The sequence below is a fragment of the Adiantum capillus-veneris genome, chromosome 15 (genome assembly GCF_014529385.1).
Source record: "Adiantum capillus-veneris isolate H3 chromosome 15, ASM1452938v2, whole genome shotgun sequence".
Classification (NCBI taxonomy): domain Eukaryota; kingdom Viridiplantae; phylum Streptophyta; class Polypodiopsida; order Polypodiales; family Pteridaceae; genus Adiantum; species Adiantum capillus-veneris.
Genome location: NC_140945.1, coordinates 148,664,554 through 148,689,894, shown reverse-complemented (window position 1 = coordinate 148,689,894; position 25,341 = coordinate 148,664,554). Strand labels below are relative to the sequence as shown.

Genomic DNA, 25,341 nt, shown 5'->3' with positions numbered 1-25,341 from the left:
CCACAAAACACCATTGTATGTTGTTCGTTCAGATTGCGGACGTGCTCGGCCTACTCGAGACTATATAATTAAATTACTCTAACGTGGTACCCAACCACCTTCAATCAGCTAAACAATTCGTTTCGCGCTATTTTTCTGTCAACCAGTTAGCCACACGCGCAACCCTGAAGAGCATCTTACCGATATAGCCCTTTCTTCCTGTATCAAAAAACTCCCACTGATATGTGTTGTTACCTAGTCCTCCTCCTCTTCTCCATAGAATTTTTGTCCATTTCATTGTAAAGAAGTCACTGCATGCTACATTCAAAGCCTTCTCAACTCTCGTTTGCTTAGTTCCATTCTTAATGCATCAACTTTTTGGCATGCTATTTACATCAAATTGTTTCAATGACTTACACTCACTTAGCGTAACAACATTTCTACAAAACAAATAATAAGCGCTCTCTCTCTCTCTCTCACCTTTCATTTCTTTGTTCTTCTTTATGGATGCATACTCTTGTTCAATGCTTGCATGAGATGAAAACAATATATACATTTCTACACGTACGAGTGACTTCTACTCCCTTATGCTAACAAGATTTGTCAAAAAAAAAAAAACAAACTCTCTCTCTCTGTCTCTCTCTCAGCTTTCACTTCTATGTTCTTTTCAGTAATATATACTCTTCTTCAATGCCTCGATGCTTCTACAACTTCCGATTATGCAAGCTGACGAAGCACTCTACTTTTTACATTGTTTTTTACTTGGTGACTTTGTCCTAAGTTTTGAATTTTTGGTTATGGTCATGCTTTGGTAGTTGAGGAATCTTCATGGGCGACAAGTAAGCCAAAACAAGGAGGAGTAGGCAATAATTGACTATTGATGACCAAAACTCCCGTACTGATAAATATGCATGAATGAATCCATCCTCACTTTGTAATATATCATCTTCTATGGAAGAGGCTCCCTTAGTGTAATTTATGTCTCTTGGATATATAACATGCAAGATATGTCTTAGGAGAAGGCGCATAGGATTGCCAATGCTCTTTGTAATATATCTTTGGTGGAAGAGGCTGCCTTGGTGTAATCCATGTCTCTTAGACGTATGATGGGCAAAGATCCATGTCTCTTGGATGTATGATATGCAAAGATCTGACTTAGGACCAAGTTCTCACTACGTGAAAGGTGTAAGAATGGTGAGCCTCATCATACTGAAATGGTGGAAGCTACTCTATATCCAAACCATGTGTGCTGAACCATTGTGTAATGTGTGCATACAATGATCTACTCTCACTTGCCTCTACTAGCTCCTTGAGAGCTTTGTATAAAAGTTTGTCCAGCAAAATCAATCTACCACACGAATGACAGAGAGATTATTCTTGTTTTCCTCTTCTTATCACACACACACACACACACAAATATGAGAACGCCGTTGTAACAACACATAAGCAAAAACAAGAAAGATAGGCAATAATTGGCTGTTGTGATGACCAAAACTCCCAAAATTGGGATGGAAGGCTTCCATAGAGTAAGCTGCTTGCTTACTTTCAATTGAAATAAATTTTTTGGTGAGTTGGACTTAAAATTACCTATTTTCTTATATGTCCAATTGTCACTCATAGCATTGTGACCCATATATATGGATGAATCCACCCTCTACGATAGTCAATGCTCTTTGTAATATATCATTTTTAATCGAAAAGGCTCCCTTCCATGAATGATAGTCAATGCTCTTTCCCTGCATTAAAAATTGAGATGGCTGTACCTTGTCTTTATTGCTACATATACTGCTATTCTGTGTGTGTTACTAGAAAAAAGAAAGTGTGTGTGTGTTACAACATTTGCACTCTCCATAAAGAATCATATGAAGTGTATGATGTCGAATCTAATCAGCAAAACATCGATTTAATGATTGCTGCATACATCATAATTTTGATGGTGGCCTGCTTACAATCCTACCCTGCAACATTCATAAAGTCTGACATTAGCAAGAATTCACTTTCAGCATGAGACTCACCAGTACTCATCACGTGGTGATGAATGCAAGCACTTACCAGGGGCGTGTTCATAGCAGCACATTTCTCTAACAGAGATGAAGGCTTATAAATACTCCCATACTCTCTCCACCACTCTTTGAGCCGATTTAGGATGTAAACAGGACCCTTACTATCTGCCCAGAAGATAATACCGCCTCTGCACACCATACATGAGTACACATTTAGAACTATTGAAAATTGGATGGATATTATGACCACTTCTTATACGACTTGCAATTTTGGGAATGTAAATGTAGCTCCAGCAGGCATTGAAGCAATCCTGCTCGTTTCTTAAACATAGGTTCTCCTCTTGCCAGCAAGACTGATCTAAGGGGGGGACGACCCCATACTCTCAGTACCTACACTTGAAATGAGGAAATGGCCCAGAAAAATTAGCATCACTCACGGGACTGTCGAAATCACCTGTACGAGGGAAATCCCATGCCAAATACAGAAGCAACATCCAAGGCAGTTGGCCCAGTGACTGCATCGTCCTTGATGACTTTGCAAGCCTCATTTGCCACACCAAAGAATATCATTTCGATGATGTCTGTGTCTAATAGATTTTCAACATTCTGTAAAAGCACAAGACAATCAAAACACCACAGAATTTGTCCTACACAACAAGCACATTGCCTTGAGTCAAGGTCTTTCAACATAAGGATATAAAAACTCACATTGTATTCACCCCTGACTTGTGCAATTTGCCTTGAAGCTTCAAGATATCTCTTCAGCTCTGCTGCTTCTTCCCCATGGTTCACATTTCCGTAGTTATAGAATCCCTTCTTGGCCACAATCCCTACATCAGATTTGCCAGTTTAATTGGAGGGTGGCATGGAGAAGCAAATCATGTCACTCATGAACCACCGAGGCCCTATTTCCTACCAACATTACTTTGGTCTATGATTATGATGGCTAAAGATTTCATATTCACTAATACCTTCTCTACCATCTTTGAGTAAGAGCTCTATTAATGGAGATTTGTGAAAGCTCTTAGGCGAATTCACCAAAAACGTTTGTGACACAAGTTGGAAAGTCCTGATGCCTGTAAAATCTGCAACCCTGTAGCTAATGTTATGATGACATTGTCGTGCTATAAATTAAGGACCGACAGCAATAATCATATTTTTGACCTGAAAGGTCCCATTGGCATCCCAAAATCTTTGATTACAGCATCGATGTGATAAGGATCAAGCCCAAGGTCGACAAGGAAAGTTGAAAACATCAAGTAGGGAACAAAAAGCCGATTAGCCGCAAAACCAGGAACATCTTTTACAATCAGTGGAACTTTATTTAAAGTCTTTGCTAGGGACAATAGGTCCATCACAGTCTGAGCCGATGTTTGATCTGCATGCACGATCTCAAGCAGCTGCATAACATGTGGGGGGCTGCAAAAATTTGGCATACACAGTCTCATGCTCCATTCATTTGAATATAAAATGGTGATGTGCCAACAGAGAAAAATTTCAGCTTTGGAAGCATAATTCATATTACGACAATTGACAGTGTACTATGTGTCGTCTCTTCAAATGCAATATATAACACTTTATCAAAGCCTGGAATGCACATTTAACTCCGTGAAACTGATATGAAGATGTCGGTTCATTTCCTTGATGTCGTTTTCAGTATTTACTCCTATTTAGCTTAACAAGAAGCATACAGTGCTTGGCAGACCTTTTGTTCTCAACAGATAAACATGATATATTAAATCTTAAATAAAAGCAAACGCGCGCGCGCACACACCAATGCGTCAATAAATTACATAAAAAAACACGAAGTTCAAGGCAAAACAAGTAATCTTCTTCTGCATGAAAGCAAGAACAGGGGCAAACTGCTGCAAAGGCATGGTGTTGATGCCAGTTTGAAAATAAAGATAGTTGCTAGTTCAATCAGGCCGTAACCATCTCCATGCTCGTCAATACAGCGAACATCAAAGGTTCAGGGGATGCATTGAGGAGAGCTCTTGCCATCCAATTACACTGCAACCATCCTAATGCCCCATCATACAATGAAAAGAGACGATGCAACGGATGCATCCATCAATCTTTCCTTGGCACTTAAGCCAATACCTCTTTAAATATGTCTTCTAGTTTTCTAATTGGAGGTGAAGCCCCAGCACGTCTGCATACTCTACGTCTTGGTCACAAGCAAGAGGCAGCTGAAGCTCCTGGATGGGACTATGATCTCTCAGGAGTAGAGACACCATCTCTCAACGGACAGGAACAAGCAAAGTGGCAAGAGACAACCCTGACCTAGTTGCAATAATTGGCACATAAAGTTGAGATCATACAGAAAAAACAGCACAACGCTGGAAATATAAACCCAATTTTCACAAACGCAAGTGTACATCATTGTCATTTGGCAAACTATAAGGTAAACGAATCAAATGGGTGCATATATGAGGTCCAAAAGTAGCCTAGAACCTCAGGCATTTGCACAGGATTATGGAGACAAGTATCTTCACATACACCACTTTATATCCCATCCTTTTGCCACCACAAGGAGCCAACATGCTGAAATCAATCCCTTGTACACTCATTACTTCTAGGTGTCTTATTCCATTTGCGTTTGTCATCCTCCTCTCAATTTCTCTAAACTGAGGTGTTGATCCCCATGTTGCTATATGCAGACGACATTGTACTTTTTTCAAACTTACCCAAGGGGTTATAGCAACATTTGAATACATCACAAAATTGTGCACAAATAGAGATCTTAGGGTGAACTTGCAAGAGACCAAAGTCATGGTCTTCAGCACCTCAGCAGCGTGGGTGACAAGATATGCATATTGGTTTACTTTGGGTGGGGATCCAATTGAGTATGTATACTTGGGAAGTACGTTCACAGGGCCACATTTTGCTTGGTGAGACATATCAGAGGCTCAACTTGCACGAGCATATGCAGCACTTAAGTATGCTGGAGGTAGTGCCGGCTACTCCATGTCCCAACTAAAGCACAATCTAGTCCAGCTATCTGCAGCAAGCACTGTGGCAGGGCTGGAGCAGTGCTGCCAATTAGTCCCTTGTATTTGGTGTAATGAGGCTAGGTTCTCCATCACCGTGTCTATTGAGTATGCTGAATATTGCTTCCATTATTGTGGTCTAGTGTATCAATTCAACCCATTAAGGTCTATTCAGTTCTTCTATTGTTGTCATCATTACATGAGACTCCAAGAATACCAATTCAAGGACAATTGCATCAGCAGTAAGCACTGTACACAGATTTCTGTGCTACAGTCGTAAATGCTAGATTCCGGACCATTTGTGATCTACATGTGGGGCAACTGCAACTTGATCTTGGATAAGCCGATGATTTGCTCAATCCACTTGGGTGGTAAGTGAAATTGGGCCTTGGATACAAGAGTGATTTCTTTATCCACTTGTATGAAAAATGGTCTCCAATACAAGAATCTTTGCCAGAAAAGAGAAAAGAAGACACATCATAATATATTTAACGTGAAATGGAAACACACTTTTTTTTTGAGAGCCCCTGCTTTTAGGGAGGAGTGCTCTTTACCTAGTGGCTTTTGGAGCCTATGAAAGATACCCCAAAGGGTCCAATTGTACTTGTAAATGGCACAAGTCCAAAAGTTGAATCAATAAATAAAACCTGCAAGGGGTGCCAGTTTTGGGGCTACCAAAAGTGGTGGTCTCACCACTTGGATGTGCAAGTGCAATTTTTGCTTCTGTTCTTCTGATGTCTCTAAAGTTTGAGGTTTGCAGGGAGCATGGGTTTAAGGTAGTGGTTGTTCTCTCTATTAAATAAAGTGGGGTATTTGGTTAGTGTATGTCTTTGTACAGAGGGCATCTACACACAAAGAGATAATCACTCTCAATCTCCAGTCTGCGAATTTTTTATAATGTGGTGGCCTCATGGAAAATGCTTGCAATGTGATGAGACGTCACATATGTGATGATACTCTGAGCTGTCCGATCACACCCCCACAATTTTTGGAAGGTATATGTCCATGTATCTCGGAAAACCATCCTCTGTCATGATGAGGAAGTGATTTTTGCAGACATCCACCTTAGTTGGCTAGGGACTGTTTTGAGTGTAATCCGCCTCCTCTCGATACTTCTCTGTTGTACCTCCTCTCTCAGTACTCTGTTCCCTCACTATGCAAGAGGGTAGTACGAAAAACATACTGAGAAGGGTATACTAGTCTGCCCATGTTGTGTCCATAATCACGTTCTGTGTGATTGAAGCATATAGGACCCCCCGACCCTGCCTGAAGGCTCAAACAGAATTGGTGGGAGTCTGTCTGATCTCATATCGCAGAACCATTGGAGAAAAACAGTAGTCTGGAATGGTGCCAATATGTTGAGAAGAACAGATGACCTACTCCAAATCCTTAATGAGAGCATCTGATCTGCTCCATAATAGGCCTGATAAGCCAGATGTGCATACTAGGGCTGAATTTAGCAGCATAATGTGACTGCCCTTAGTACAAGGCTTCTGCAAGTCTTGTGTAGGCCAGTATCAAGCGGTCTTGAGATGCCCAGAGCAAAGAAAATCTCCCAGCCCTACAAGTAAAAGTGATCCCCAAGATAAAAGCATGGATCAAATCCTCGCCTGACTGCTGTCAAACTTAAAAATCAATCTCATTGCAGCTGAGGCATCGTAGTTCATAACCTTGGTTTTTCCAATAACAAGTCCTCACTCTTCACAGAAAGCCTCTAATGCCTGCAGTTACCACCGGCATAATCCATGGCATTACATGATTGTTAAACAAGTAATATATGCTCACAACAAAATAGTTAAAGCTTTTGATATGTTGACTCAGTTCACACCAATTTGCTTGCTCATACTTGAATATGAAATGACACTTCGAAATGAGCAATTGCAAACTAAAGTCATAAGTCATGAAGACCAAACCTGAAAAAATGTGTGCCAGCCATTCGGTCTTGAAAAGATAATTTTGCTCCAATTGCAGCTATTTTAAGTGCCGATGTGTTGGAGGCCAAAATGCAGTTAATCGAGCACACACTTTCAAGCTCATGAAAGATGCGCTGTTTCAAGGGTAAATCCTCATGAACTGACTGCAAAATGACCGCATGTTGCTGAGAAGTGAGCTATTATAGACTGCAGTAGTGTTTCCTGAGGCTCTTACCTCCACAACAAGATCAAGGCTTTCAAAACCCTTGTAGCTTTCTGTTGTCTTCACAAGAGCTAAGGCATCCCGTGCTTGCAGCTCTGTCATTTTGCCCTTCTTCACAAGACCCTCAAGGTTTTCTGTCATGAAAAAAGTTTTGGTAAAAATAAGACTTTCCTTCTCCCCCTCCCTTCTGTCCCTCCATCTCCTATTCTTTCGCCCACAACATCACTGACAAATTCTATCTTTGATTGGTTTTAAGATGTACCCCCTTTAGCTGATTTTAAGTGCCAATGTCATCCAAATGTCATAAGATACAATAATACCCACAAAAAAGAGTCTCTACTGCGATGTAGCTATGTGAAAGATTTTGGATGGATGTGTATGTGGTATACAAGGTATAAGAAGACAAAAGAGTATGTTTCAGGAAGGCTGGATAGAGTTGTCCTGAATATGGGGCTAAATTTATAGCCATATGCCTGGGAGAGTACATCAGTATGGAAAATGCAAACCTAGCCAGCTCCATCCTTTGATAATGGGGGAAAGGGAGGGGGGGGGGGGGGGTTAGTATGGCACAGAGAAAGAAATAAAATGTTTATTTACGTCTGAAAAATGCCTAAAAGACGTATCAGACCATAAATTTACATCATTCTCATAAGTTCCAAAGCTATTCTGAGGCACCACAAAAGTGCGGAAAGGCTGTAGCTGTAGCTGCAGCTGCATGAATATGTCTGTAAGCTAGTGTGAACACTCTAGCAAGGGTGCCTGAGGATCCACCTGTGCTAGCATTCTAAAGACCTTAGAAGTGTAGACATCATCTTTCTCTCTAAATAACAGGTATCTAGAATAAGAACATCTGTGCTGACTATCCATGGGCTATGTTACCCTATGTACTATGGCGGCAGTCCAAGGTGAAAGAAAGGTATGCATGATCTGTAGTGAGTACCAATAGGTCTCACTGAAACAGAGAGCAAGCGGGGCGAGTATGTAATCCATGCTGGCACCATACTGATTTGGGTAACACATGGTTCTGCTGTACAAGGGAGTGTTTGTGAGAACACAAATAGGGAACTTTCCCTGAAAACAGGAACATGGGGAACAGGTTCTCTGATTGGGAATGGCGTTCCGGCATGCCGGGCCCCTGTTCCTTGCGTTCCCTCTGGCTATGGAGGGCATCGATGTCACACAACTAGAAACAGTCAAAGAACATCTCTCGAGTGTCTGGCAAAGAAACCTCAGCAATGATAATGGTTGTCTGAGAGATGCCACAAAGAACCAGAAAGGGGCTTGTGGAGTTTTAACGAAAGATTATATTATTCTTTAAAAGAACATGCACATGCGCATGGGCAGGCAACTCATACACCCACAGCTAAAAGGGACAAACCTTTGATCATCTTGAGTCCATTTTCGAGTACTGTAGAGCTAATGTCTTTTACAAGAACCGGAATGTTGTGAGCAACGAGAGTTGCAGCTATTCCTGAGCCCATCAAGCCACAGCCAACTACTGCCACATTTTTGACAGCGCGGGCCTTCAATCCAGGAGTACTCGCATAAAAAACCTGATCAAATCATAGACATCAACATCACTACCTTGAAATTCTGAAAAACAAGAAACTCTAATTCAAAAATGTGACCTTCGAGGTAGAGCGTTGGGAGAAGAAGATGTGCATTAGTGCCCTAGCTTCAAATGTATTTACCAAGGCCCGACAAGCTTTGGTTTCCTGTGTTTCAAAACAAACATGCCATGATCACTTTTACAACCTTGTGGTTTGTGATATGTAAAAGATTCCCTTTTTGCTGTCCGGGGGGGGGGGGGGGGGGGGGGGGGGGGGGGGGGGGGTAAACACCTTTCATGACATTAAACCTCTTCAATGAGAACTAGGGTGATCTCATCCTCATCCTAATGGCTGTGATGCCACATGACGAGATAAGAACGAAGATAAGATGCATTCTCCCACATCAAGAAATAAGAAGATGCCTTTTCATGAATCAGACTTAAGATCCTTCAATGTGAACTGGGAATATTCTTAACTTACTGAAGTCGAGACTAGATAACGTGAAGCACAAAACCAGACTAGTTCCTTAACACGGTGAAAATGTCAGGTAATATGCATAAGGCTAAGAGAGTCAAATCACAAGACATCAAGGTAACAGAGGAACAACTCATGCTGAGCTCAATGCTTGATGTCTGCTACATTTCTTCTTATAACATTTCTTTATATACTGTCTCCCTCTAGCTCACTGTCACTGCTAGACTTCGCTGCTATTCATCACAGAAAATCCAAGGGAGCATTCATGACTAATGAAATGAAATGCAATAGAATGTTTATTTACATCTGCAAAAGGCCTAAAAGACCTATAAGAGCAGAAATTTTATCATTGTCATAAGATCCAAATGTCTTGTACAAAAAAATACAAAAGCCTGAGGTAGCAAATGCTAAAAATCCATACAAGCAAGTGAACCACTGAAAGGCACAAGGCCTCTCCTCCCAATCATCCCCTCTCTACCTATAGGCTCTTAGTCATAGAGAGGGCCCCCATGCATGTTGTCCATGTGGCATAGCCACTGGGCCTTGCCGACTTAGCCTTGCTAAGGTTAGGACGTTTGCCTTGACAGCAACATATAACTTGCACTGACATGTATCATATGAAGTAGAAAAACACCTTAATCAACTGAATTAGCAAATGCATTAAAGTGGTATCCAATCCAAATCTACTGAAGGTTAAATTGGGCGTTTCCATTACAGTATTTTCAAAATAAGCAAGAATTTCACATGCATTTACCAGCTCCGTTCCAATTTCACCTCCTTTGCACAATCCTTCCTCCACAACATCCAAGCACACAAAAGGGTATCTAACATTCCGGAACTTTCGCTTGGCCTTCGCTCTTGCATTTGTCAATGTTTTTAAAAAATTGTCTGAATTTCCAACTTTATCCATTCGATGGAGTGCGATAAGCCAAGATTTTCTGGGATGCACCATCGCAAGTGCCTGCCTTCTTGATGTTTCAAGCACATCTGAAGAATGAGTTACAACGTCCACTAAACCATACTCTCTGCCCGTTTCTGCACTAATACTCCTGGACGTCTGCATAAGAGAAGAATTTATCTGTTTGAACAGTGTAATTGTGAAACACTAGTTTACAAAATAAATAGGCACTTTTAAAATCTTACTAACAACATGTCCAGTGCTTTGTCGAGTCCTATCAATCTTGGTAACCTCTGTGTTCCTAGTATGAAACATAAAAAGCAATCTATGAATATCAATCCTTGTGCAAAAGGAAACGGTGGCCAGAGACAATTTTGTAACACTCAAGAGGTATGTGTCTCTTCAAACCCTTCACAAAGCTCCTTCAATATCAGACATGTTGACCCAATCTGGCATCGTCAAATAAGACAGCTTCCATTTTCTTCATCAGAGGCAGGGCATTTAGCTAGAAAGAACATAATTCAGAAGTTCAGGTGGGTGAGGAGAGGAGAGGATTACCAAGGAGAGGAATAGCTGGGAACGAAAAATTACAACCTTGATACAGAGCTCATAGAGGATAAACAACCAGGCAAGGATAGTGTACTTCAAAGCTCAACCTAGTGACAACAAAACAATAGTGACACTACAAGAAGAGCGGTCTCAGATTGCAACAATGAAGGGAATGAGCAATCCCTTGTACCCATAGCACCTATCCCTTATTTAATACCACGTAGCTTTGTCCCTTGTTCTTCTTAAAGAAAGCAAAACAAAAGAAGTGAGCGAGTTAAGAGAAGAGTTTTGAGACGCTAGGATTACCAAGGAGCAGAATAGCTGGTAAGGAAAAAGGTTAATTACAAAGCTCACAGAACCAATAGGCGAGGATAAAGAGTACTTTAAAGCTCAACCTAGTGACAACACAACAATAGTGACACTACAAGAAGGAAGAGGCGGTGGGGGGGGCGCTGGGCTAATGAGTGCTTGCATGAACATCGCTGAAAGCAGTGCATAATACATTAGAAATCTTTAGTTGACGCGTCTCAGATTGCAAACTGTAGGAAATGTACATACCTTTGGGAGAGGATGGGGATGACAAGAGAGAGAGGTATGCTCACAGGATGTTAGGCCTAGCACTAGAATATGAGACAGCGGACAGGAGTTTGATAGCCCACGCGAGCATGGACCCCAAAAAATCAGCAGCCTGACACCTCATGAATTCTTGAGACACGATAGCTCCTAGAACTGGCATATCTCCGTCTTGTTTTTGTGTTGTTATGTGGGAGGAAACCATTCTGTCATTGTATATACACCATGCAGCCACTTTTTTCCGATGATACACACATCTAAATATTAAGTCTCAAGAAATTTAGATACATAGGTTTGGGCAGAGCAGAAGTCTGTGTGCTTCATCAGTCTTGAGGAAAATTAGTTTTTGCTGCTGTGCTCTACATTTAGCAACACGTGTTAATATATCATCACACCTCAAAATCTCGGCCATGTAGGAACTTGGAAGAATTTCCATTCAAATAATGAGCAAACATACATAGCAATAAACCTCCAATAAATGAATCAGATCAGCATCACAAAAGTTGGCTCCATACCAGTAGCACATTGAAGATGGTGAAAGACATGAGTATTTCTGACTTGCATCACTAGTAAAAATTGTTTCAGCTATATATACTAATCTTTTTTGCATGAATGCTTTACAGGGCCATCTGTTCTATGAATCTTTACTCAAAAGACAAGTGTTCTTGCGAATCTCAAACCACTAGCAGAAACACAACATAAAGGTGACTACTATTTCAAAGTAACCTTTATATACATGGATGAATCCAGGATAAGCCTAGATTCACTCTTAAAGGAAATTGCAAGGTATAGACTCATGGTAGTCACCCACAAGAGAATATAACCATTAGCTCCATCATGCATAGTATTGACTAAATACCACGACATCCCCACTAACGTCGTCAGTGCCCAATAGTGGGTGTAGAACTAGTTACTAACATATGCTTCCAACACAACACACACATGAGCATACATCAACACAAAGTTCAGTGTGCTGAGTTTCTGTCAAGATTCCGGAGATCAAGGGAAGACTCAGCCATAATGAAGCCTAGCACAAGCATTAAATCGGAAAAATTAGCACAATAATGAGGTAGTTGATAGGGCATAGGTACCACAAAAGATAGAAAGAATTAGCACAATATCAACTAGTTGTAACTCCGATGAATACTCTGAAAGTAACCTTTACATCATAAACTCTGAAAGCGAAAAGAATGTACCTCCAAGGCCTGGAATGATTCCAAGTTGTAGCTCAGGCAACCCAAGTTCAGTTCCTTCTGAGGCAACACGTGCATGGCAGACCTGACACACTCTCTCTCTCTCTCTCTCTCTCTCTCTCTCTCTCTCGCGCGCGCCCGCCTCTACCCCCCCCCCCCCCCCCCCCCCCCCCCCCCCCCCCCCCCCCCCCCCCCCCCCCCCCCCCCCCCCCCCCCCCCCCCCCAGGTACAGCAGAAGACAGTTATCAGAATAATTGCAGAAATTCAAAATTCAAAATTCAGTTTTCTCAGAAATTGCAGAAAATGTACGCCATGTATGCTTAATGTGGGATAACATTTATGCATAATGTGGAAGCACTTGTGCGTGTACTGTGGTCTCCTTCCGCCGCAAAATTCCTTTCGTTTTGGGCAGTGACCAAACATGAGGAAGTAGAATGATAAGCCCGAGCCCTTAGAAGATGCAGTTCAAAAGTGCAAAGAAGAAATGACCGAAACCATTAACAAGATCAACCGCAACCTATTAGGGACAATAAAACTGCTCGAGGATTGCATTTTGGCCCAAGAAAGCAAGGTCACTGCAATGGGAGCTCGTGTGACCGCCCAAGACAAAGAGATTGCGTCACTAAAGAAGGAGCTCGCTGAGGCACGATCACAAAACATGCTTGAAGGAGGAGGATTGCAACCCTCTGTAATAGAAGAACTCAACACAATCAAAGAGTAAGTGCGAGCCATCAAAGAGGGGGAAGAGCAGCATAAAGAAATGACGACTTCTTGGGTGGACATTATTACAAAAACTCAACAGAAAGCAGATGAGGCTGAGAAATGGATTGAGGTTGCCAAGAAAGGGAAAAGCAAAGAAACAACATCCACACCCACCATTATCAACCTGACACTAGAAGAAGAGCAAAGAAGGCGTAAAAGCAGATGAGACTGAGAAATGGATTGAGGTAACAGGTTGCCAAGAAAGGGAAAAGCAAGGAAACAACATCCACACCTGGCCTCTCTTTCAGGAATCGGTGTGCCAGAAATGAGACAAAATATCAGACATAAGCGATGTAAGGCGAAGAGGAGGCCAATGTAACAATAACAAATACAACTGAACATATGCCATCATTATGCTTTGGACAATACGGAGCCGAACATGTAACGGCCATGTAGACAGTTTCCAATAGTGCAATTTTAATTGTAGGTGTTGCATAACCCAATTCACTTGCTGGGTATTGGTTACATTCCACCCAATAGGATACCCCAAGTGTCTGATAATCACATGCGAATCAATTATCTCTCCAGGCCACAAAAGATGATGCCAGTCACATGCATGAAGGGGCAGTAGTTTGGATTTTCTGAAGTTCCAACCGCAATCCCAAATGTATCCAAAGCCTGCATAATCTCACGCATATCATCCTGGTTATTACGAGGCATGAATAATGAATCATCAGCATAAGCCTAGCCAATAAAGTCGTTCCCAGAGGGTAATTGCAATCCGTGAAGACAGCCAACCGAAGTCGAGTGGTCTTAATGCAACAACTTCTTAGGACCAAATTAGCAATGAAATCCCACTATACCATATCAAAGGTCCTCTTCATGTCCATTTGCATCACGAGTACATCTTGCTGGGTATATTTGGCATATTCCATTCTAGTCAAGACATTTGCCAAATTATCCATGATCTGACGACGAGGGATGAAGCCATATTGAGCGGGATGGATACCTGCAAGAAGTGACTCCTTGATGCGATGCACAATCATTTTAGCCAAAATTTTAGGTACGACGGGCATGAGGGTAATTGGTCGCCAATGAGAAAAATGCTCGCAAAGCGCCTGCTTGGGCAATAATTTCAGCTAGCCTTCTTTCCAAGACAATGGAAAATTCTGCTTATTCCACGCAACATTCATCATATAGTGCAAAGGCTCTTTCAAGGGCTCACAGAATGTCACAAACTGGTGACGTGGCATGCCCGGACACACCCACACTCAGGCCCGTAAAACGCGGAGACAGTGCTGACATGGCACTCCCGGATTTTCCGGCGCAAAACGCGGAGACAAGCTGATGTGGCACAGTGTACGGATTCCCTGCTTTTGCGTGAGGGTTGATGACGTGGCAACGTACGAAATCCTTGATTTTACGTTGGCTGATTTTTACCAAGGCTTTTGGGCCAGTCGCTTTATTTTTGAAGAAACTTTTGATTACTGCTTTTGGGGCTCTGCTTTTGGGTATCCCTTGTAACCTATAAATTAGTGGGCAGGGCTCTCACTTCTCAGAGCATCTGGACGCAGAGTCTGAGAGTGAGAACCCTCCCACTGTCTTGTACTTTGAACACAGATTAATACAAAAAGAAATACCGAAAGGGGCGCCAATCTTTGGGGCCAATATCTCTAGGCACGGAACTCTCCCGGGCCGTGTCGAATCAAGTGTGAATTGCGAACTGTTTTGAAGTGAATCTTGACTGTGTCGTGGTAGAATCTTGATTTGGAGTGTCCAAGTTTGTTACAGTGGTATCAGCACGCGGCCGATTTCTCTTCCATCGGGAAATCCGATCCTTTTCTTGCGACACTTATGGATTCCAACAAAGAACAATTGACTTCCTTTGCATCTGGGGATGCGGGAAGAAATCACGAAGAAGATTCTCACGATGAGTACGGCCCACCTCGGCCTACTCACGGAGAGATTGAAGAGATGAAACGTTGACAATTGGTTGACGACGCGACAAAGATGATGATTAACATTGCGAAGGTCCCGAAATTTGCAAAATTTTTGACTCAAACACCCTTCGAAGAAATGCACACCTAGTGGCAGAAGGCCACAAAGCCACCCATCAAACCGGCACTCAAGAAACCTCCTGCTCTGAGGATGTTTACAGAGCAAGAATTGAAAGAGGTGGTTGACGCACGGATTAGTCAGCTTTTTGACGCGAACAATAAAGCCAAAAAGCACAACAAAAAGCAAAAGAAAGGAACCGACTTCTCGGGTTATTTGGGTCGTCAATCTACTTTTGCCTTGGCAAGAAAGCAGAAAAAGCATGTGCGATTTGAAGGAGTATCTAGTTCTTCATCTTCTTCTTCTGACAGTTCTTCTAGCTCTACTGACTCAAACGAAGATGACAGGAAAGGGAAAAAGCGAAGCAAAAACCAAAGCTTCGGGAAGGGCAAGAAAAAGGCAAAGAAGCCTAACTTTCGCCCAGTTTCTGATAGTTCTACAGAGGACTTGTCCTCAGATAGTTCGGACTCCGACGATCACAGATTTTACGCAAAGCAGAAGCATTTCTATAAATCCAACTAGTATTGACTTCCTTGAAGATAAAAGCAAGAAAGTTAGAGAATTTAAAGAAGGTGGATAGTCAATTAAGTTTGACACTTTTTTTGGATTCTGAGATGCTTGGAGAGCTTTGGCCTTCATACAACAGTTTGATATAGCTTTCTCTAGAGGGCATTACTCTGAGCACCTCTTTCTTCAAGGGAAATGCTCGAACATGGTGGTCCACTCTTCTATTAAACAAGGAAGCTCTACTTAAATGGCTGAAATTCAAAAGGCTTTTTATTTCTTCTTGGCTGACTAGGAGTACGAACGAGATATACGAACTGCTTGGAATCATCTTCGGATGACCAAGAGAGATTCTCTGAATGCATACTGCGAGAGACTTTGGAGCTCTTTCCTACCAGCTTCTTCTAAGAAGATCTCGCTTAAAGAACAGATTGAGCGGTTTTGCTGCGGACTTCCTACAGAGATCCGAGATCACTGCTTAGAACAAAAGTCAGATTCTATTCAAGAATTGATGGGTCATGCAAAACGGGGTTTTGCCATACATTCAGGCAATCTGACTTACCTCACAAATGAGATCATGACTCAAGAACTGAACAGACTTCTAATAATGAAAGTAGAAAGAAGAAGAGCCCCCAAGAAAAGAAAGATAAGGATTCACGACCCCGACTCACTCTTTGGGAGAGGGCCAACTACATCAAAGAGGGGAAGTGTTTTTGGATGCGGGGAACATGGGCACATCTCTACGAAGTGCCCTTAAAAGGCACAGCAAGAATAAAATAAAGAAAGGCCAAAGAGTTCGAAAGCAGCTGAGGAACGTGGACGAGAAGGCAAGATGAAAGCAGGACTAGTTCCAGATTGCATGGGTACTGACCCAAGCACGATTAATAAAAGTACAGAACTTTGCCGAGCTTGGGACCAAGTGAAAGATCAAGAAGCCCTGATTTTCTTTGATAGAGGAGCCAAGGCCAACTTCATTTTACCTGAATTGGCGGCGCGGCTCGATATTACACCCGATCGGATGGGACCACAAGCAGAGGCCGTTCTAGCGGCACCCGGCAGGGACGTGGCCATTACACCTGTCATTGGCAAACTTCGGTTGCATTGTCAGGGGCACTTGGGGCACGAGGACTTCTACATAATGCCCTTGGAAGGTTGTGATGTCCTCCTGGGAATGCCTTGGTACCATAAGAACAACGCCGTGGTCAATTGTCGGGCGAAGAAAGCGACATTGACTACTGAAAAGGGTTGAAACAATGTACTTGATGTGAAACTGAAGAACGAGTCTTTCCCTATTGTATCGGCTTCGGACGTTTCGAAATTAATGAAATTTAGTCTGTTTGTTTACTCCATCTTTTTGAAAGAGTTGAATGATGAACATAGGACAAATATGTCTGAACTTGATAAAGAACGCCAAGATTTTCTCCACACTCATGCCGATTGCTTTTCTGAGGGCCTGCCAGGCAAGTTGCAACCAGCTCGTCCTGAGGATCATACCATTGATCTAATACTTGGAAGCACACCACCCAACCGGCCACCTTACCGTGTGAGCCGAGCCCAAAATGAAGAGATTATGAACCAAGTGAAAGACCTCTTGGAAAAGGGTCTTATCCAGCCGAGTACTTCACCTTACTGCTCTCCGGTGTTGTTGGTTTTGAAGAAAGACGGATCTTGGAGAATGTGCATTGATTATAGAGATCTCAACCAAATCACCATCAAGAATAGATTTCCGATTCCCAAGATTGATGATATTCTTAACCGACTACAGAGATCCTCTTGTTTCAGTAGGATCAATTTGAAGAGCAGATATCATCAGATCCGAATCGTACTGGGAGATGTCTACAAGACAGCTTTTCGGACGACCTTCGGTTTATTTGAATTTTTGGTGATGCCTTTTGGCCTTACCAATGCTCCAGCGACCTTTAACCGCATGATGGAAAGGATTTTCAGAGAGTACAGATCTTTTGTTGGCACTTTCTTTGATGACATTATTGTCTTCTCCAAGGATGAGGCAAAACATAGAAAACATCTGCTACAGGTCTTTCAGGCATTGCGGGATCACAAGTTGGTGATCAATGCAAAGAAGAGTGAATTTTTCTTATCGAAGATACACTTTTTGGGACACATCGTCTCAGCAGCAGGAGTACAGATGGACCCGGCCAAGATTGAGACTATACGTGATTGGCCCGTCTCAACAGCAAGAGTGCAGATGGACCCGGCCACGATTGAGACTATACGTGATTGGCCCGATTTGAACAATGTCCATGAAGTTAGAAGCTTCTTCGGCTTATGTTCTTACTACCGGCGGTTCATTAGAAAGTTTGCAGAGGTTGCTTCCCCTTTGCATATCTTGACACAGAAAGGAGTCCCTTTCTCGTGGGGACCCACAAGGTGACTGCCTTTTAGACATTGAAAGAGAAATTGACTACAGGACCAGTTTTGACTTTGCCTTTCGAAGTATATTGTGATGCTTGTGGTCGTAATCTGGGTGCGGTCTTAATGCAAGCAGGCCATGTCATTGCCTATGAGAGCCGATTGTTTTCAAGACTTGAATTGACAGCATAGATATATGAGAAAGAGTTTCTGGCGGTTATCCATGCTCTTACTCAGTGGCGACATTACCTACTCGGAGCAGATTTTATGGTCTTCATAGATCACCAGAGTTTACGCTACTTCTTGTCACACAAGCAGCTATCAGAAAAGCAGATGCGGTGGGTGAACATCTTGTCACAGTTTCACTTCCAGATTGTCCATGTGCAGGGACAGAAGAACTTGGTGGCAGATGCTTTGTCCCGGAAGCCGTTGGTCTTGGCTATTTCCGCGATACACCATAAAAGCTTCGAGGACATGGTCGATCAGTACGCCACAGATCGAGATTTTTGAGATGTATTCAGTCGAATACAGAATGGGGCGGGATATTCCATTCGGGATGGCTACTTGATGAAGAAAACGACATTGTGCGTTACACAGCCGTTGAGGGAAAGGGTTCTAACCGAATGCCTTTGTCCACCATTTACGGGTCACGGCGGCATTGACACCACCTTGAAAGGTGTGGAGCGATACTTCTTTTGGCCGAGACTCAAGAAGGACGTGGACGATTTTGTACGCAGTTGCTTGGTATGCCAGAAGGTCAAGTTTGACAGGCATAAAGCACAGGGATTGTTACAGACTTTACCCATTCCCACCTGTCCCTGGGAAAGTATTGCTATGGATTTCATTTTTTATCTCCCAAAGACATAGTGGGCACGATGGTATCTGGACTATTATTGACAGATTTAGCAAGCAAGCTCATTTCATTCCAATGAAGAAAACAGTCAAGCCGGATCATTTAGCGAGACTGTTCATTGCCCAGATATTCAAATTACATGGCATGCCTGAGACAATAGTCATGACAGAGATCCCCGATTCATGAGTTTGTTTTGGAAGGCTATTTGGGAGAACATTGGCACACAGTTGTAGTTCTCGTCATCTTTCCACCCGCAGACAGATGGGCAATCTAAGATTGCAAATTCAGTCGTGCTGGATTTGTCGAAGTCTTACATTTCTGATCAGAAGACTCAATGGGAAAAGTTTTTGCCCTTGGTGGAATTGGCCTACAATAACATGATCCACTCTTCGACGGGGAAGGCGCCATTTGAGATTATTGAAGGTGCTACGAAGGTTCCACCCTTCCTAAGCACAAAGGATAAGATTTTTGAAGCCAACCAATACACGAGGGACTTGGACATTGCTTTTGCCAAGGTCCGGGAGGCTTTAGCGAAATCTCAGGAAAGACACAAGAAGGCAGCAGATCGACACCATCGCGATTTGAAATTAAAGGAAGACGATTGGGTGCTCTTACGTTTTGAGAAGGCACACCTGTGAAAGAAAAAGGGAAAGAAGTGGCTTTTTCCAAAGCTTAGCATGAGATACTATGGACCTTTCCAGATAAAAGAAAAGATAAATGATGTCTCCTTTAGATTGAAGCCGCCCGAATTCACAATGCTTTTCATGTGAGTCTCTTGAAGCCTTTTAAAGGTGATGTGCCCGATGATGGGGAGCCACAAGAGCAACCCGAAGTGGAGAAAAGCGAGGAGATACTCGTTTTAGAACAGATATTGGCACATAAAGATAGAAAGATTAAAGGAGATTAGGCGGTTCTTGGTTAAATTCAAGAACTATCATGCATTGGATGCGAAGTGGATGGAGGAGGAGGACCTAGCAGATACTCCTCAGATTGTGGAACTTTACCTTGAAGCATTCGGTTTAGCATAGTCTACTCCGATAGAACCCCCATTTTAGCATAGTTGAATCTAGTGCAACGGGCATGCACAAGAGGGGAGTCACTCCCCTCCTTTGTCAACAGATTGCCCCGATTTTTGATATATAGTCATTGATGTCCCTTTGGGTTTCAAGGATACTGCTGGGCTGACAGTATTCTGCTGTATGACTATGAATTGGAATTCCTGAATATGAATATGATATTGGTTGATTTGTACTTGGCTTGTTTGAGTGCAAGAACTGATAGACGAAATGACTGCAGCATTTCGGTCTCATAAATCTCTATAGACATGATTGCAATATGATTAGTTAATCGGGCATCTGTGAGGTCCCAACTGGATCTAGACGCGAGTGCTAAATACGTTGCCGATTAATCATGGTCTGAGATTTGCAATGATTTTTGAATGTGATGTCCTGTGATGTCAAGTAATGTCCTGTGATGTGACTGTCGATTGGTACATGTGCTAGATGTGGTGTTCCTAGTGCGTCCGTACTAACAATCAGTGTCTGCTAAGACAGTTTATGGCCTTTGCTAAGACAGTTTATGGCCTTTGTTTGTTTTGCAGGCGTAATCGAGGGCGATTACAATGCTTTCAAGAGGGGGGTATGTCACAAACCGGTGATGTGGCATGCCCGGACACACCCACATTGGCTGGCAGCAGGCCCGTAAAACGCGGAGATAGGCTGACGTGGCACAGTGTACGGATTCCTTGCTTTTGCGTGAGGGCTGATGACGTGGCAGCGTATGGAAATCCCTGATTTTACGCTGGTTGATTTTTACCAAGGCTTTTGGGCTTTATTTTTGGAGAAGCTTTAGATTATTGCTTTTGGGGCTGTGCTTTTGGGCATCCCTTGTAACCTATAAATTAGTGGGTGGGGCCCTCACTTCTCAGAGCATCTGGACGCAGAGTCTGAGAGTGAGAACCCTCCCACTCTCTTGTACTTTGAACACAGATTAATACAAAAAGAAATACCGAAAGGGGCGCCAGTCTTTGGGGCCAATATCTCTAGGCACGGAACTCCACCGGGCCATGTCGAATCAAGTGTGAATTGTGAACTGTTTTGAAGTGAATCTCTACTATGTCGCGGTAGATTCTTGACTTGGAGTGTCCAAGTTTGTTACTCAGAAGGAGATGAAAAATTCCACAGTGAGTCCGTCCCAACCAAGGGAACGCCATCTGCCAAGAGAAATCAATGCTGAGTGCAATTCATTTTCACTAAAATCCACCTCCAACGCTTGCGCATCAGGAGGCGAGAGAATTGCATTCACTTGAGATAACAAAAGTCGGCAGGCACGGCGAGTTTCAGTAGAAACTGGAGGAGGAGCAACAAATGAATTCCCAAAATGCGACGTCATGGCATCAGCAAGCTCACTTTTCGAGGAGCCCGTTGGGAGCTTCACCCTCTTAATGGCTTGAGAGGCCCTTGAATAGTGTAGGTGCTTAAAAAACTGTTTCAAAGCACATCCCTTATCTACAAACGCTCGATGTCGAGCACGAGTCTTCCATTTATCTAGTTTGCGTTTGTCATTATGTTGCAGACATACTCGAGCATGACAAAGCGTTGTCAACTCACAATCAGTCAACGGACGCGTATCAGCCAAAATTTGGAGCTCTCGATGAACATTTTTTGCATCGTCAACACTCCCGCGTAATTGAAGCATATAGTGCTTTCCATAAGCATGAATCACACTTTGCACATGCATGACGAAACGATACCAAGCAATAAACATAAACACACGTCAGCTCATGTATGGCAAAACTTTTTGGAAGCATTATTGAGAAAGATCTTAGCACATGGGCTGAAAATAACGGGAAACGTGCCATTGGACAAGCAGGATTTAGAGCCCGTCACAGCACGATAGACCACCTTATCACACTCCGGGTCTTGATGGATGAAGCCAGGCTAAAAGGCAAAACCTTGTATTGTTGTTTTGTGGACTTCAAGAAAGCGTTTGACACAGTACCCCGTCAAGGGCTATGGTCACGTATGGAAACTCTGGGAGTTCCTATGCATATCAGGGCAGCAATGGGACGCCTCTACAAGAGGTCAGATGTAAACTCAAGACAAACACAGGTTTCTCACAAGAGTTCAGGAGCACTATGGGAGTTAAACAAGGATGCCCTTTGTCACCTACACTTTTTGGACTATGCATAGATGAGCTTGATGATTTCATTAACAAGGCTATGGGAGAGGGGGGAGATCACCCTAGCATTGGTACTTTCACGCTTCTTCTCCTCATATATGCCGATGATGTGGTTCTCTTTGCCTACAAGGCCCTCTTTCTACAGAAACTTTTGGATGCAGTACATGCATTTTGCAATGCAACGGGCTTGTCAGTCAGGGGGTGGCGATGTTGCAGAAGACGCTAGGCTAGGGAGGTGGAAAAACGCCAAGGTTGGTGGGTGCTGAGGGATTCTTGCTGAGAGAGAGGGAGTACCTGCTGCCTGAGGCCTGTTGTGCTCCTTGCTCATCTGCCAAAGAGTGCTAACTTGGGTTTGCTTATATATGAACTTACCCAATTTGCCCTACTCAGTTCCCAACAAAAGTCACTTAATAAATAAGTGAAAAATGTCAAAAATAGGGAAAATAGGCTGAAGTCACTGGAAAATCTCCAAACTGATTCAGATGGAATCTGATGGAAATGCTTATGCTCATGCTGTGTGCAACCAGAGAATATGCATCTACACTAAGTGACTGGGCATGCACGGTCTACAAATAGACTCACAAAAGTGTCAGATTACTTCTAATCTAGACTGACTGGACTTGACGGAAACCCTATTATGGTGTAGCTTGTAATGAGAATCAGCCCATCATCACGTATGACGGGCAAACACTCCAAGCGGTTGAGAGGTTCAAGTACTTGGGCATCTATGTACCCTCAAACCATGCATGGGGAAGTTGCGCGCAAAATAGAATTGAAGCAGGACAAGCGAAATACTATAAATTTGAGAACATATGCGAGCAAAGTGTCACAAAGCGATGGGAAATCAAGTCTATGGCACTTGGAATGACATTGAAAAGATACAGAAAAAATTCTTGAGGGTGGCTGAATATTAAGGAAAATAGAAGGACATGCACACAATGCAATTTAAACAAAGTGAAAAGCGAGGCCCATGTCACCATCGAGTGCCCAACATACGCACACATCCGTGTTGATTTCCCACTGCTATTGCAAGGGGATGTCACCTTTGAGGAGCTTCTCTCTTGGACACACCCCTCCCCAGTAGCTTTAGGCATCTACTTTGCCAAAGTATTGGATCATCACACAACACTAACACACAAGAAAGCTACTAGCCCACTACCCCCTCTACACACATGAGGGGAGCATCTTGTAGATTTTTTTGTGGTCCCATGGGTCATTTTGGCCCCCCGAGGACGTAAATACAACATCATCATCATCATCTCTCTCTCTCTCTCTCTCACACACACACACACACACACACCAACAACAACAATAACAACAAAGAGTGAGCATCTATCCTCATGAATCTCAAAATGTCCGCGTGCGCGCGCACGCACACACAAAATGGCACCCCCATTGCATTGACACATCCCCGGTCAACCGCAAAGACGAGGGGAACACGGGAAAGATGGTCAAGATGAAGGAAGAAGTCGGGAAGGAGATGAGCAAATTAGACAACAAGGTCAAAGACAACAACAAGATCGTCGATGACTCAATCACCATCATCAACCGGCTTGTGAAGCTCGAGAAAGAAGCGGAGAGCCTCGCCAAGGAGAAGGAAGCATGGGAGAAGGAGAAGGAGAAGGAGAAGTGGGAGGGGGAGAGAGAGAACGAAAAGGGGGAATGGAAGAAACAAAAGAAAGAGTTGAAGGAGCAAATTGAACTTCTCCTTGCTTCTATCGCATCTCTCACCTTCGAAGAATGAGCGATAAAAGCGGAAGCCCTCAATCAAAGAGGAGATCACCAAAGCCCTCACCGCAAGCATCGAAGAAAAATTGGAGGCCACCAAGGAGGGATGGATCGAAGTAGTCAAGAAGAATATCAAGAAAGAGCAAGAGAGGAAGCCCAAAAGGATGAGGCGCTCATCATTCACACAACCATTTAGGAAGAGAATATTCGACAAGCCAAACGTCTCAACGTACCAAACACGGGCATCAAAGAAGAGGAGGGATCTACACCTAAGAGCGATGGAAATCCCTATGCATGAAACTTGGATACAAGAAAGAAGAGGAGCTACCCTTAGCTTATTGCTCTACCACACTCGTAGCATTCACGTGAGGGGTTGCGTCAGAAGTTGACGCAATAGAGGTTTTCTTTTTTATTCTTTCTTAGGACACTCCTTTTTCATGTGACCTACGGCATGACGATGGAACAACTACGTTCCTTTGCATCCAATGCTTGTTGTTCTCTACGTAATTGACCACCTAAAACTCCTTGAGCAATCTTTTCATCAAGGGTGAGTGAAAGTTTATCCGGTTTTCCTTTACCCTTATCCTTAAGAGTTATCGCCCTTAGATTGAGATGTAGATGGAAAATTAGATCAAGAAGAACTAGAAGAGTTCTTTTTATTGTTAGCATGCCCATTAGAATTCTTGTCTTTGTTCTTAGAGGAGTCATGAGAGGAAGAGTTACCATTACCAGAGGCCATCTTGAGATTACCCTTGTTGTGCTTCATCTCTTGGAGTTGAGCCAAGTGTATCGCTTCTTGCAATGTCTTTGGATCACCGGCTTCCACATCAAACTTGATTGTCACGTGACACATCCACCCTATGTGTCCGTGGACAAGCTACAGCATAACAGGGTTCAGTCAGCCCAGTCAGTCTAGATTTAGCAGTGATCTGGCACTTTTGTGAGTCTATTCGTAGACCGTGCATGCCCAGTCACTTGGTGTAGATGCATATCCTTTGGTTGCACACAGCATGACCATCAATATTCCCATCAGAATCCATTAGAATCAGTTAGGGGATTTTTCCAGTGCATTTAGCCTATTTTCCCTATTTTTGACATTTTTCACTTATTACTTTAAGTGACTTTCCAACAAAAGTAGGTAGGGCAATTTGGGTAAGAAAATATATAAGCAAACCAAAGCTAGCACTCTTTGGCAGATGAGCAAGGAGCACAACAGGCCCCCAAGCAGCAGGTACTCCCTCTCTCTCAGCAAGAACCCCTCAGCACCATAAGCACTTGGCGTTTTGGCATACCCTCAGCACCCACATTCAACCTAGCGTTTTGTCATCGCCCTCAAGCCCCTAGCCCCTAGCCCTGGCGTTTCCAGTTCCCCTCATCGCCAACACTTCCAAATGCCTAACGTTTCCACTAACGCTACAGATACTGCCAGCGTTTTTCATTTTCAGCCTTCGGTGAAGCAGGTAGTTCAGCATTTTCAGCCTCACAGACAGCAACAGATTCAACCCTAGACATTGCAGAAGATCATCATTTTCAGCACCTTAAAACACAGCCAAATCAGCGTTTTCAGCCGCCCCCAAAACAATCCCATATTTTCAGCCATAGCG

At 43.1% G+C, this 25,341-nt stretch overlaps 1 protein-coding gene across 2 annotated transcripts in view; it reads right to left on the bottom strand.

The window, feature by feature from the left end:
• Positions 1 to 1,441: 1,441 nt before the first annotated feature.
• Positions 1,442 to 25,341, bottom strand: part of LOC147441655 (peroxisomal fatty acid beta-oxidation multifunctional protein MFP2-like) — a 100,940-nt gene continuing 77,040 nt past the window's right edge. Inside the window, exons 7-19 of one of the 2 annotated variants that reach the window (XM_086483209.1) lie at positions 12,349 to 12,430; positions 10,276 to 10,331; positions 9,887 to 10,189; positions 8,737 to 8,823; positions 8,487 to 8,661; positions 7,121 to 7,242; positions 6,886 to 7,049; positions 3,147 to 3,401; positions 2,954 to 3,075; positions 2,691 to 2,812; positions 2,437 to 2,588; positions 2,032 to 2,170; positions 1,442 to 1,937 (exon numbers count right to left, since the gene is read on the bottom strand). In XM_086483209.1, coding sequence (XP_086339335.1) covers positions 1,902 to 1,937; positions 2,032 to 2,170; positions 2,437 to 2,588; positions 2,691 to 2,812; positions 2,954 to 3,075; positions 3,147 to 3,401; positions 6,886 to 7,049; positions 7,121 to 7,242; positions 8,487 to 8,661; positions 8,737 to 8,823; positions 9,887 to 10,189; positions 10,276 to 10,331; positions 12,349 to 12,430 — 1,815 coding nt within the window. In that variant the 3' untranslated portion in view covers positions 1,442 to 1,901. Of the gene's footprint in view, positions 1,938 to 2,031; positions 2,171 to 2,436; positions 2,589 to 2,690; positions 2,813 to 2,953; positions 3,076 to 3,146; positions 3,402 to 6,885; positions 7,050 to 7,120; positions 7,243 to 8,486; positions 8,662 to 8,736; positions 8,824 to 9,886; positions 10,190 to 10,275; positions 10,332 to 12,348; positions 12,431 to 25,341 lie in introns of those variants that run through there. The other variant, XR_015184333.1, reaches the window with a different exon arrangement.